Consider the following 13613-nt stretch of genomic DNA (forward strand, 5'->3'; position numbering starts at 1 on the left):
CTTCCAGTTATAAAATATTACAGGGATGTAATGTGCAGCATAGGGTATAAGTCAATAATATTTTAATAACTTTGTGCAGTGACAGTTATTAGGCTTATTGAGGGGATCACATCATAAGGTATACGTGTTGAATCACTATGAAACTAATATATTGTAATTCAACTAATATTTAAAATTAATTTTTAAAAAATGCTAAGGACCATGACACTTAGAAACGAAAAGCTCTTAAGTTAACAGGATCCACCCTCTCAAGGCAATTTAGAGGCTAAGTTTTGCTTCTTGCTGTGTTCCTTGGGAGTCTCACAACCTGCACTCAATTTACCCCCATTTATTTAACTCGGTGTTTCTTCTAAATCAACAGGCTCCACTCTTTAAAAGGAATTTGGTAAATGACATTTTTTCTTTCTTTATTTTACAATTCTTTACCCTCTCCCCCAATACCTGCATTTTAAAAATCTTTAAACAGTTACCGAGAGTCAGGAAAGGATGGAAATGCAGGCCACTCTACTGAGTACATTTCAGGATAGAAAGTGAATTGGAAAATGAAGTAGAAAAAGTATTTATTGAAGAGACTTTGAGCCCTACTCTCTCCATTATTCATTTATTTATTATTTAACAAATATTTATTTGATACCTGTATGTATGTAGGTAGGTAGATATAGTTATAGATATGTCGTCGGCAGCCGTCTGTCTCGAGAGACGATGGTGTAGCTTCTTAAGAGTATCTGCACCGCCGAGAATGGCTGTGCAGTCCGACTCGGGAGTGACACGGTATCTGTCTCCTCCCGTGTTGAATCGACATCTTGCGATGACGCTGGAGTGTCCTCTCCAGTGAAGCTGAAGCTTCAAAGCCTGGGCAGGGTGATATGGAGGGTCTGCTGTTGCCCATGCAGCAGACCCCCCTCTCTTCGCAGCTGAAGGGTCCAAGGGAAAGATGGAGTCAATACAGCTTGGCTTCAGGTGCACCGCAGGAGTTGCCGGTGTTGACTACAACGTCAAACCGCCTTAGGGACTCCGGCTCCGGATTTTCTGTCGGGGTTTACTCCCTTAGCCTTTCCCCTGAAGAGGTATGCCACAAGGCAGCGGAGGTTTTTTGGAGTCAGAGTTTTCCTTCTCTGATGTGCCCTGACTGGAAGATCGAACCAGCGACACTTAGCTCGCAGGCCGACGCTCAGTATATATGTGTGTGTGTGTGTATAAATACTAAATTTTTTATCTTTATTGTATTTTTTCCATTGCCATTTAGTCCCCTTATACCACCCTTCCCCTAGCAATCACCACAGTGTTGTCCATAACAATGAGTCCTTTTTCCTTTTTGTTCTCTCCCTCCACCTCCTAACTGCCCCCCACCCCAGTTGTCATCTGCCCTCCATCTATGAGTGTGTCTCACTTTCCTTGTTCATTAGATTTAACATATGAGTGAAATCATATGATATTTGTCTTTCTCTGTCTGGCTTATTTCACTTAGCATAATGTTCTCCAGATCAATCCATGCTGTCACAAAGGGTAAAATTTTCTTATTTATTATGACCAAGATACAGAAAAGATTAATAAACAGTTCATGTACTCAGGGGTCTGCTAAGTAGGACAAGAAAAACATGGAGAAAAATAGGACAGTGCAGAGGAAGGGGGTCACGAAGGGACAATTAGAAGACATAACGTTTTTGTTTGTTTGAGAAAGGCAGTAGGGATGAAAGAGTAAGAGGACATCCTAGGCAATGGGAACACCAGGGCAGGGGCCCAAGGGCAGACAGGTACAGATGATGTATTGTTAATAGGAAATAGAACAGTCTCAGGCCAACCTTGGGGAGGGACTCTCCTTTTAGGTAGAAGTGAATAAGGAAGGTGAAGAGATTTTGAAGGAAGGAGGAGAATGTATGTTGAAATAGCATCATTTTGAGATACGTTGAAAGGTTGTTCAGAGAGTTGGTTGTGGGTGACCCTAGTCTTCTCAGTAAAACAAGATCATTGTCCATTAGTATAGAAAATTGAGAACATTTGGAAATACTTATCACAGAGAATATAGTTTGGAAGGATTTCCAAGTGGGAGTGACTGCTGAGTTAAAATTGCATAAATTTCATGTAAATGCAGTCTGCCTTTCCCAGTAGGGGTGGTGGTGATAGGGGTGTTTCTCAAGGGGCAGTGTGCAGAAAAGCAAGTTGACACCATAGGTTGTTGCCTGAATTGGGGGATTGTTCTGAGGGACCCACAGAAGGTCTGGGCAGGTAGGGATTTTGTGGTGCTGATCTCCCAGTGGCAGAAAGACTGACCTGGCATCCAGCCCATAGGTGAGTGACCAGAAAAGAGGAGGTGAGCTAGGAGAGGTTATGGGCAGTCACACCAAAGACAGGCAGCAGATTCAGCACAAGTAAGGTGAGCATGCCTATTGAAGTCCAAAATCACTAGTGTTGTCTGTCCTCAGAAAGATTTGGCCATTTGGGGGGTTGACCAGAGCCAGGAATAATTGAATGGCAGTCTGTGATATCTATAGGTATCACTGAAATTAATGGGGTGTTGGCTTATTTTACCAGTTCTGATTTAGTTCCATTGCAACAATTATCTAAATAAATTTTAATTAAATATAATCATTAATGAATATTACTAAACAGAATTAAACATTTGAAAAATATTTCATGTTTTCTCAAACATAGCTATGTTGTTTCATAAATTATATTTTGCAAAAATGTGACGGGCTCTTTTTAGTATATACTAGGTTGATATTAGACCATTTCCTTCAAACTGTTACTAAGTACAAGGAAGTGTATTTTCATATACTTGATATAACCTTCAAATGTTGTTAAAAAATAAATGTTGTTGAAGAGAACTCTATAAGTAACTGTTTAAATGGAGCCAGAATATCTTCTTTGTATATAAACTGTTGATTTGCTTCCTCACACAGCTAGATATACACAGCAAATATATACCGAGGACAGATCTTAAAACTGACAATCCTTAAACCAGCAAAATATGTATATAACATAAATTTGTGGAAAGCACTCAATTCAGAATTGTTTATAAGTAAATACAGTTCATCTTTTGGATATGTTTATGGTGTTTTAAGTTGGGCTTGATCATTTTATGGCCCAGAAAAGATGGATTTGTATCAGCAGAACCATTCAGTGAGAGAGAAGTAATGAATTTGCTCCTCAGAGATGTGTAGTAATGATGCCTGCATTCTCTAAGTCGAAGAAAATAGAGTATTTCAATCTGATTTATTTGTCATAGTGATCTTCTGTCTCTGCTCTCTCCATCAACCCCTCATTTCATGTCCAACTTTAATCTGGGGCAAAATAGGACTTTAGTACATATTTTTCCTTTATGTGTAGTTTTTCTAAACCTCATATGCACCGTTTCTCTGGCTCCAAGTGTGCAGGTGTCTTCATTATAGTGAAGGGATTTGATCATTTCCTCTGGAAAGATGACACCTGTGGTTTCCTTGCCTACCATATCTGTCTGATAATCTCATTCTTCATTATCATTGTCTTCATCTTGTGTACATGTTGATAGACAAGGGAAGATATAAATGTTATATATATATATATATATATATATATATAACATACATATATAAAGTAGGAAGTTCCTGAGCCTTTGTAATCCTTGTATTTAATCTAAACCCAGGTAAAAAGCTCCAGGGTGAAAAATTTGGAAATCTGTCAATGCCTCACTGGAGACTTGTGCTATAAATAATTAGAATTCACCATATTCTCAGTGCAGTTTTTCAAAAATCATACTATTGTGCCATTAATGCAAGTAATCCGATTCAGGTGAACCTCATGGAAATCACCAGGACAAAGTAAGTAGAGCCAAGGCCTTGTTCTCCCTTTTGGCTGATCTGAGCCAAACCAGAACCCTTACCTGATTTGAAAAGCAAAATCATCTTAACTATGTCTCTCAGAAAACTACCAATGTCTAGTATAGTGCCAAGCACATAGTGGTAGCTCAGTAAACATTTATTACTACAACAAGAGCCCTCTCTCCTCCACCTCAATTAGTACCAAAGGCTCATTCCCTTAAATGGCTTAAAATCTTGTAGTGTAGAGACATTTATATATTTAGTATCAGTTACATAATTAATATAACATTAATTGCGTAATTAATATCCTGTGATCTGCACTCTTATCAAAGTATAAAATATATACTAATGAGTCATGGAGGAGGGAATGTTTCTTCCAGGAAGAAAGGAGTGGGAGTGAGCATGTTGCTGATGGAGGGATTGTGACTGAGCTTGTGTTCTCCAGTCACAGAACAGGGTGTTCACATTCAAGACCCTTCAAAAGATCAATGAATATGCCATATGTATTTGTTGACAATTTGCCTGCAGTATGAGATATTTAATCCGCTAGGAGCTGTGGTTAGAAAGGTAGTATTAGGTCACCCTGGAAAGGCCCTGAATGACATGCTAAGGGCTTTTGTCTTGGGAGGGGGAAGGTGTATTGGGAAGTGACAATGTCTGATTTGCAGCATGGCTGCTCAGACTTACCTGCATCAGAACCCCCTGGAGGGTTTGCTAAGTTACAGATTACTGGGTCCCACCCAAGAGTTTTTGATTAAGAAAGTGGGGTAAGACCTCTAATTTTCATTTTAATAAGTTCGCAAGTGAAGCTGTTGCTGCTGATTTGCCATCACACTTTGAGAACCACTGGTTTAGACTATAGACTGAAATATTGAAGGCAGAAGTCATTGCAATCTTTATGTGAGTTAATTAATGTGAATTTAATAAAATAACAATAAGATGTGAGGCAACAAAACAAATCATTACCTGAAATGCACCAATAATGATCTTCATCGTTCAACATTTTAGAGAACTTTTATATACACAGTGTTAATGTTTTGAGAGAGTCCCCTCTCTCTTCATTAATGGTGTGACCCCTGGAGTTACCAGGGTAACATAGTGACAACAAAGTTCCCTCTGATACCTTTATAAACTTCATTAAGCCAAGCTCAAAGGAATACATCTGCGAAACTTTGAATAGCCCTCCCCATGTTGGGCCATTTTTCTCTGTCTTCTCCTAGGGCTACACCCTCACCATGGCAATACCCCATGTCCCAGAGGAAGTGTATTGGATGATTTGGGAGCTCTCTCAGAAATTTTATTTTCTTTTTTCTCTCTTATCATCTTGTGCCCAAATGCCGTTGATATCTACTGCCCAAGAAATCACTTAGCCATCATGTCCTCCCCAGAGTTTGGTATCTACATGTGAGAAAAATTGATATTTCTTATAAAGACACTATTTTGGGAAAGAGGAATGAAACCCAAATCTGAGAGGTAAATTTGGAGGAGCCATTTCATTAACCAGGTATTTCAAAAATTGTTCTGACATTAATGAGCTGTAGAAGCTACAAATGTGAAGCTGCAGGCCAAAGGCCCCACAAGCTAGATGTTCTGTTCACCTAACTGTATTCTGCTGGAGGCCTTCTTGATGGCTTTTCTACCAAGAGAGATGAAAAAAATGCATTGCTGGTTTATTGCCACTGGTAGCCTGAGTATATTGAAAATAGGTCCATCTTGGGGCTCCATCTTCCAAACTCTTTGTTCAGGCTGCCCATGATGTGTCAAGTACTCTTCTAAGGTGCAGTGAAAACTAGCTAAAAATCCAAGCTCTCCCAGAGTTTACATTCTAATGAGGAAGAGATACGGAAAAACAAGATATATAATTAATGTTAGGTAATAAGAAGTATTTAATAGAGATGGGGAAAGGAGGGGTGCAGTTTTAGATAGTATATCCAAAGAAGGCTTCACTGAAAAAGTGACTTTTGAGCAGAGACTTGAAGAAAGTGAGTGAGCTAGCCATGTGAAAAGAGCATTCCAGAAATATGAAAAATCACAAAGCTTCTGAGGGCATACTTACTGGATACCATGTTTGATGTATTCTAGAAAAGCAAGGAAGCCAGAGTTAGCAAGGAAGAGAGTGGTTAGAGTGAAGACAAGGAGCAGACAGATCATAAAGATCCTTATAGGTCAGTGAAAGGACTTGAACTTGTACCCTGGGTGAGAAGGGACACTTTAGGAGGATGTCCCATTTGAGCAAAGAAATGTCTTCATCTGACTTAACTTTTGATAATATCACTTTGGCTGCTGTGTTGAGAAAAAAATGAAGAGAAAATTGGGGATCAAGAGCAGAAGCAAGGAGACCAAGTACAAGGCTGTTAAAGACAATCTAAGGAAGAGGTGATCATGGCTAAGATCAGGATGTTGCCAGCAGTGATAGTGAGAAATGGTCAGATTCTCATTATACATATTTTGAAGTTTGGTGGAAAGGATTTGCTAACAATAGGATGTGAGGTATAGGAGAAAGAGGAGCATCAGGGATGACCCCAGAGGTATTTGACTGAACAAGTAGGAGAATGATATTGTCATTTATAAGTATGGAGAAGCAGAAAGAGGAGTGAGTTTGAGAGAGAATAATTTTGATAAGTTTAGCCATGTTAAATTTGAGGTACATAGTAAACATCCAAGTAGGCAGACATATCAAGTAGGCAGTAGGATAGATGAATCTGAGTTCAGGGGAGAGAGAGGAGCATCCAGGGAGTCATCAGAATGTAAATTTAAGCTATGAGATGGGATGAGACCACCAAAGGAGTCAGTGCAGGTAGAAAATAAAACATGTTCAAGAACTGAACCCTGGGACACATTGATGTTTAGAGGTCAGAGACATGAGGAGAAATCTCAGTAAAGAGAATTCAGGTAAGAGAATATAGCAACCTGAAAGTCAAATAAAAAAAAAAATGTTAAAGAGAGGTGCTGTCAACTGTCAAATCCTGTTGATAGATCATGTAAGATCAAAACTAAGAACCAGTGGATTTAGCAACATGGAGGTTGTTCATGACCTTGTTAAGAGTAGGTTAGAGTAGTTTGAGTGGAATGGTAAGTAGATTAGAGTGCATTTAAGGGGTAATGGGAGGAAAGAAATTAATGACATCAAGAATAAACTGAAGGAGTTTTGAATAATGAGATGGATAGAAACGAAGTCGTAGTTGGAAGGGGAAGGGAGGTCAAGATGGAGTTTAATGAAAGAAATAATAGCTTGTTTAAATGCTGTTGTGAATAATCTAGCAGAGAATGGGAATATATTGGTGTAGGAGAGAGAAGAGAAACTTGCTAATTATAGTATCCTTCAGAAGGCAAGAATGATCGACTCTAGTGGAATGGGTTGGCTGTCCTTAACTAGGGGCACTGATACATCTCATGCTTGGTAAGAGGAGAAAAGATGGGGTACAGGGCACATGGTGGCAGATGAGTAGACTTGGTTGAGGGCGCTCGTGGAAATGTTCTTTTGATTGCTTGTATTTCCTCAGTGAACTAGGGATTAAATTATCCTCTGATAGTGAGAACAGGGAAAGAAGTGATGAAGGCTTGGAAAGAAAGATGGAGTAAACTGTTTAGATACTATTATCCTAGAGAATGGAAGAGTGAATAGAATTGGGAAATGTGGTATGACTGGTGGGAGGCACATAGGCTGACCTGAAGGTAGTGATTGTGACTTTAAAGTGATACTAGTACTTTCAGTGGTGTGCTTTCCTTCAGCCACATTGTTCTAGGCAGGTGCAGGCTGGGGGCAAACAGACAGCTGGATTTAACCAGGGTTGTGATTTAGTACAGTCCCGAGAATTTCAGGAGTGGGACAGGGATTGACAGGAATTTTCTTGTTGATTGACCATAAGTTCAGGAGGAACAGTGGAAGACTTTCGGAAGAAATAAGGAAAGCCCCAGGGACCATTAGAATCTCGGAAATGACGGTGACCTAGGTGTCTTGGGTTATATTTTCTGGAATCCAAAGTCCCAGTACAGTGTGGTCTTGACTATGAGCATCCTGCATTATTACCCCTAGGTTATGGGTGTGATTCCATTAATTTTCTGAGCTTTCCTAGAAAGTAGGCTGCACCATGGCCACCCTTGTTCCAGTTCTCCCTTTGACCCCTTTTTTGTGACCAGCCAGGGCAGTGTATTGCTGAGCTCCTGCCCAAAGGAAGTCATCACTCTTATGCTGATTGTGCTGATCTTGCTCAGATGCCTTGGTGAGGTCCATTGAGGAGAGAATTGGAGAGAAAGGCTCCCCCAACTTATCTGCCAGCAGCAGTGTTCCCCAATCTTGAGTGACTTGCATAACCAGCTTTAAAAACTTAGAGCTGCAGACATCTGTTCTACTTTTACTTAACTTTTTGTAAATATACTTAGATCTTTTTTCTGATAGAAATATTTTTTTAAAGGAAAGCATAAGAAACCTGTCAATTTAAACAATTATTGTGAATAATAAATACAGAGCCAGAATGATGAACATAAAAAATGTCCATCCTTATCTACCCCAAATGATCTCATTTGCTGCTTTGGGAAATTAGTGAACCAGAGAATAGTTAAAACTCAAGACACACTCCTCCCCGAAACAATCCACATGTGTATCCTCCCCACTACTGCTTCCACTTTACTGTGATTCCCCTATGCCTTAAATGCGAGAGAATCAAGTAGAATTGTTGTGCGTTAGGAGGGTGTTTCTCTGAAGTGCCTGGTGAGATCTCCCAGGCAGGGACTCAGCTCATGAAAAGGTCCTGGGGTGGAAAGAAATGATCTCATTGAAGGAGTGCAGCATGAGTGAAGACATCTAGGGAAGAAGGGCTTCAGGTGAGGCTTTTGCAGACAGTGGTTAAAAGGTAAAAATTGGGGTCTTTAAGGTTATAAATGTTAGTCTTTTTTATTGATTGGTTTTAGAGAAAGAGAGAGAGGGAGAGAAACATTCATTTCCACTTATTTATATATTCATTGGTTGCTTCTTGTATGTGCCCTGATTTGGGATCAAACCTGCAACCTTGACATATCAGGATAACGCTCTAACCAACTGAGCTACCTGGCCAGGGCCAAAGATATGAGCCTTTTTTCTAGGACCAGTGTGAAGCTATTAGGGAGGGCCTTAAGGGTGGAGGCGGAATGATCAGATATAAGTTTTTAAAGCTCCTCTCTCAGTTGGAGGGGGTATTGTGATGTAGACAACTGGGAGTGGCCTTGGGAGAGGCCACTTGAGACCTGATGGCTTAGAGTAAGATGGCAGTGACGGTGAAGGGTGGATGGATAGAGCTCTAAGAAAAGTTTAGGAGGTAAAAGGAGAGCAGGACCTGTTGCTTGTTCTGCTGTGGGTATGCTAGTGGGCAGGAGGGGATGGGGATGGCTTCAGCATCTGTCTGGTACAGCTTGGTGGTGGGTGGTGAAATGTGCTGAGATGAAATAGTTTATAGATATTCTCTAGAAAGTCTATGTCAGTTCAGTTTTAGACACTGTGAATTTGAGGTTCCTGTGTGACATGAAAGAAATGTCTCTGGGTTGGGTATTTGGGTCTGCAGCTCACAGGAAAGATAGGAACCGAGAGAGGAATTTGAGACTCACCAGCCTGTGCTTTTAGGCTGTGTGATTGTAAAGGCTTGGCACCGTGGCCTCAGTAAGTGAGCTGATGTGCACCAAAGTTTCCACCCGGTCAGCGCCTTCAACGGGAGCTGTGGGTGAAAGGCTGGATCGGGAATTCTTCCTCTGAAATAAAGCAAAATATGTTTTTATATTAATAATCATTGAGATGCAGAGTGATTTTTTTCCTTTTTCTACTTCCTCATTTCCTTTCTCCTTCCTCCTCCTCTTCATGTCTTTCTTTTTCCTCTGCTTTTTCTTCTTTCACTTTTTCCCCCCTCCTGTCCACTGTGGTGGCATCTGGTGACCCATACCAAAATTTTATATGGGCACATCGCCATGACAGAAAGGTCACCTTGTGGGATTTTCTTTCTATAGCCCAAGTGGAGGGTTAAGGGATACTTTCATAAGCTATTAAGAGGTAACTGTCTCTCCCTCACTTTACATAGTCACATGCTGCTTATAACCAGATTTGAAAACCAGAAATGCATGCTTAAGTAGAGAGCAATTATTATTTAAAAGTCTTATTTATGCAGCTAGATTAATGTTGTCAATTCTGGAGAAATTTTACATGCTAATCACTTTTTATTAATTTTTAAATTATTTAAAATAATTTTAGTCACTTTTTTCTCTAATTAATGCTGATTTACTTTGATTTTCCTGGTTAACAGATTACTGTCCTCGATGAGACATGGACTGTATTCAGGCGTTACAGTCGTTTTCGAGAAATGCATAAAACATTGAAGTTGAAGTATGCAGAGGTAAGTTATGAAATAATTATCTCCGGTTAGGAACATTTGTTTTATAAAGTAAATCAGTTGATTGCATTATCAAAGCCCCCCTTTGTCAGCAAGTTTTATTTCAATTACTCATCTGTCAAAGATATCTTTCTAATTTTCCCCTGTGTGTCATTTCTAGTCTAAGGTTTAAACATTTTCTGAATTTAAGGTTTTGAAAGTCATAGTAAAGTGACTGTAAATGAATTCTTTTTGATAAATTTCAAATAAATATATTAATCAGTTTACAACTTCTCAACTGTGACACCTATCATAATGAAATAATAATAAATTCCTTGTTATAGATTTACCTTTCTTTTAAAAAAGGTTATGTTAATGCTAGACTTCTAGTTAACGAGAAGTGAAGTCATAAAAATTAATTTGCCATCAAACATGGAGGGGATACAGATAGTAAATATGGCATTATTGGAAGCAAGGAGGCATGTCATGCAATCAATCAGCTATCCAGTGTGATACATCAGTAATTTTTTTGGACAAAAACCAGTCTTTAAAATACTTTTAAACAAAGAAAAATATTTTTTAAATTAATGCATACCTTCTAAGAGAATGTGTTATTATTATTATTTATTATTATTATTAACTTTACTTCAACTACAAGAAGCCTTGCAAGACACAGTTCTTTGGGAATTTGGGGTTGAACTGACTGCAAATCAATCAACAGTCTCTGTCTAATTAGGCTGCTTTCCCTAAATATTTTTCAGTGCTATTTTATAGTTTCTTATAACATTCTAAAAAGTAATTTAGTCAGATATTTGTCCCTAATTTGATTTACATTAAATAGCTAACATTTTCTTAACATTTTCATGCCTTCCCCTTTTTCTTATCTGATATACAACATAAAGAGAAATCTCTTTTTGTCAATGAAGTGGTTCCTTGATGTGTAGAAAAATCTCTAGTCCAATTAAATTTAAGCTACCTCTGAATTCTGTTCTTAAGCTATCATAATAGTATTATATTTAAACTTGAAGAAGCATCAACTATGAATTATAATTGTGTTTCCAAGAGGCTTTAGTACAACTGCTTCAAAGTCAAGTTGTTAAGTTTGTTTCTGCAATTTACTCTTCATGTCCCAAATTAATATCAACAATAAAAAGTGGTAGTATTGTGTACATATTAAGTATACAAAGTAAGTTGTTTTTAAGGTAAACTTTATAGTTCATTAACTACTTGGTTATAAGTTACTACCTCAGTACTTGAATAGTATATATTCATATTAACATACAATATTCCCATACTAATAGACAGAAAATAATAATTTACTTTCAATAAAAGGCAAAAAACTTTATCAGGATTGTGTGTGTGTGTGTGTGTGTGTGTGTGTGTTTGTGTAACATATATATTACATATATTAGTTCTTTCAGTATGATCAGTTGAGTGCCATTCTATGGGGGCACAATTTTTAGATTCTGGTAATACAGCAGTAGACAAGAGCAAAAATGTCTTCTCATATATCTTAAATTCATATGGGGACAGACTGACAATAAACAAGGAGCATATAGTAACTAACACTAAAGAGTAAGCTTGTCATGTGACAGTTAAGTGAGGTTTTACTTTGTAGGAAAAATATCAATAAAATGTGATGGAGCAGAAAATGTTGGGCACTTTTACTCTAAGGTTATTTCAGGATTCGTCTCTTTGAAGAAATGTCACTTTAGTTGAAATACCATATGAGAGAATTTAAATGAGTTTACAAAGTAATAACCAACAGTGCTAATCAGTGTTTTTGAAAAAAACTTCAAAACAAATAGAAGCAATCTTTAAAGATAGAAGAAAACTTGCTTAAGTTTCACAATGATGTGAACCTATAAATCTAGAAGATTTCCTGGTACTAGGCAAAAATAATGAACTGAGATGATTACACATGTAAAGTTATTTTCAAGGAGCAAGAGAATATTGCATACATGGTAAAATTAGGTGACCTTCACATGAAGAAAATTGCACTGGTTTCATTCATTTATTCATTCATAAGTCTGTATTGAGCATCTTTACTCTGTGAATATAATTGTGAGCAACATAGCCACATTCCCTCTTCTCATGAAGTAGAAAGAAGGAACAATAAAAAATAAAAGTAAAAGATAATTTTAGACAGTGTTCAGTGCCATGGAGGAACTGAAACAGTGGCTGTGAAAGTGTGACAGAGGAGCTGGTCAGTGGGCTACTTCAGAGGGGCAAGCCTGGAGAGGCTTCCGACAGGGTGAAATTTGGGTTGAGGTCTGAAAGTTGAAAAGGAGCTGTGCCTGAAAATCTGGAGGTGAGCACATCTTAAGTAGAGGGAACAGCAAAGGCAAAGGCCCTGGAGTAAGATGAAGCTTGGCATGTTCCAAGAACAAAAAAATCTTGCGAAAAGTGGCAAGTGTGGTAGAAATGAGGGCAGGGAAGTAGGTAGGGACATGATCATGTAGGGCCGTCAATTTTATTCTTAGTGCTATGGGAAACCACTGGAGGATCTGAGCATTGAAATTCAGCTGGAACTTTCATTCTATTCATAGATGAATTCTCACAGAAATCCTTTTCCTGAAGATGGACTTGTGACCTAAATGATGACAAAGACTGAAAATTGCTTTTCCATGTTGAGCCCAACTTTGTGACTTATAATTTATTTGTCATAAAGACAAAAAAAAAAAAAGACCACCTAGTTATGAATAGAGAACCCACAGACACACATGTGTGCATTTTTGAAAAAGAAGAGATAATAATATGAGTAGTGATTTAAAATCATGTGGTAAGATCTTAAAACAAACACTGCAAGTAGGAAGGGAAACTGCTAATTACACACCCTGAGGGGGTGCTCTGATGCAGTGAGGTTTTGACTGCATAGCCACAACTCTGATTTCATCAGCATGTACTGAGTGCTCACCATGCCCTGGGTATTGTGCTTTGCTTTGACGCTCATACTCTTCTGTGCTTGGAGCAAGAGACTTGCCTCAAATCACACAGCTGGTGAGCAGAAGCCAGTGTAGAATCCCAGGACGTTTGACTATGTTTCCTGTTTCTAAACAAACATTAATATAGAAATAAAAATAAAGGAAAATATATCTAAAAATACAATAGCATCTCATTCAAGATCTAGAGAAATCTTATTTCGGTGTGAGAACAGCATTGCCCACATACATTTTCAAGGTGAAGCTTATATATGGTTGAATACCAGCTATATTTTTTCTGTAAAGTTGATTTTTCTTTTGTGTAGCCTAACTTCACGTAGTCTTAGTTGCTAAGTGTTTATTGGCAGTTGAGATCAATGGTATGTTTATTCGGTATGCACCAATTATGATCGCTCTTATTATTTTTCATATTATTGCTGGCTCTGTATATCATGTTAATCTCGAGGTAGTCAACTACCTTCAAATGGTCTTTTTGGCCTGATAGCATCCTAGAAATCACTGGACTTGTTAAAGACATAACTTCTTCAGGAAAGCAAAGGGTT

General features: G+C 38.3%; 1 protein-coding gene across 4 annotated transcripts in view; it reads left to right on the forward strand.

The window, feature by feature from the left end:
• KIF16B (kinesin family member 16B) overlaps positions 1 to 13613 on the forward strand; it is a 313474-nt gene that overhangs the window by 241840 nt on the left and 58021 nt on the right. For all 4 annotated transcript variants that reach the window (XM_090286026.1, XM_090286028.1, XM_090286027.1 and 1 more), the window contains one exon: positions 10064 to 10153. In XM_090286026.1, coding sequence (XP_090142152.1) covers positions 10064 to 10153 — 90 coding nt within the window. The remainder of the gene's footprint in view (positions 1 to 10063; positions 10154 to 13613) is intronic.

This window comes from Furipterus horrens, unplaced genomic scaffold, assembly GCF_987537825.1.
Source record: "Furipterus horrens unplaced genomic scaffold, mFurHor1.1.pri manual_scaffold_8, whole genome shotgun sequence".
NCBI classification, from domain to species: Eukaryota; Metazoa; Chordata; class Mammalia; order Chiroptera; family Furipteridae; genus Furipterus; species Furipterus horrens.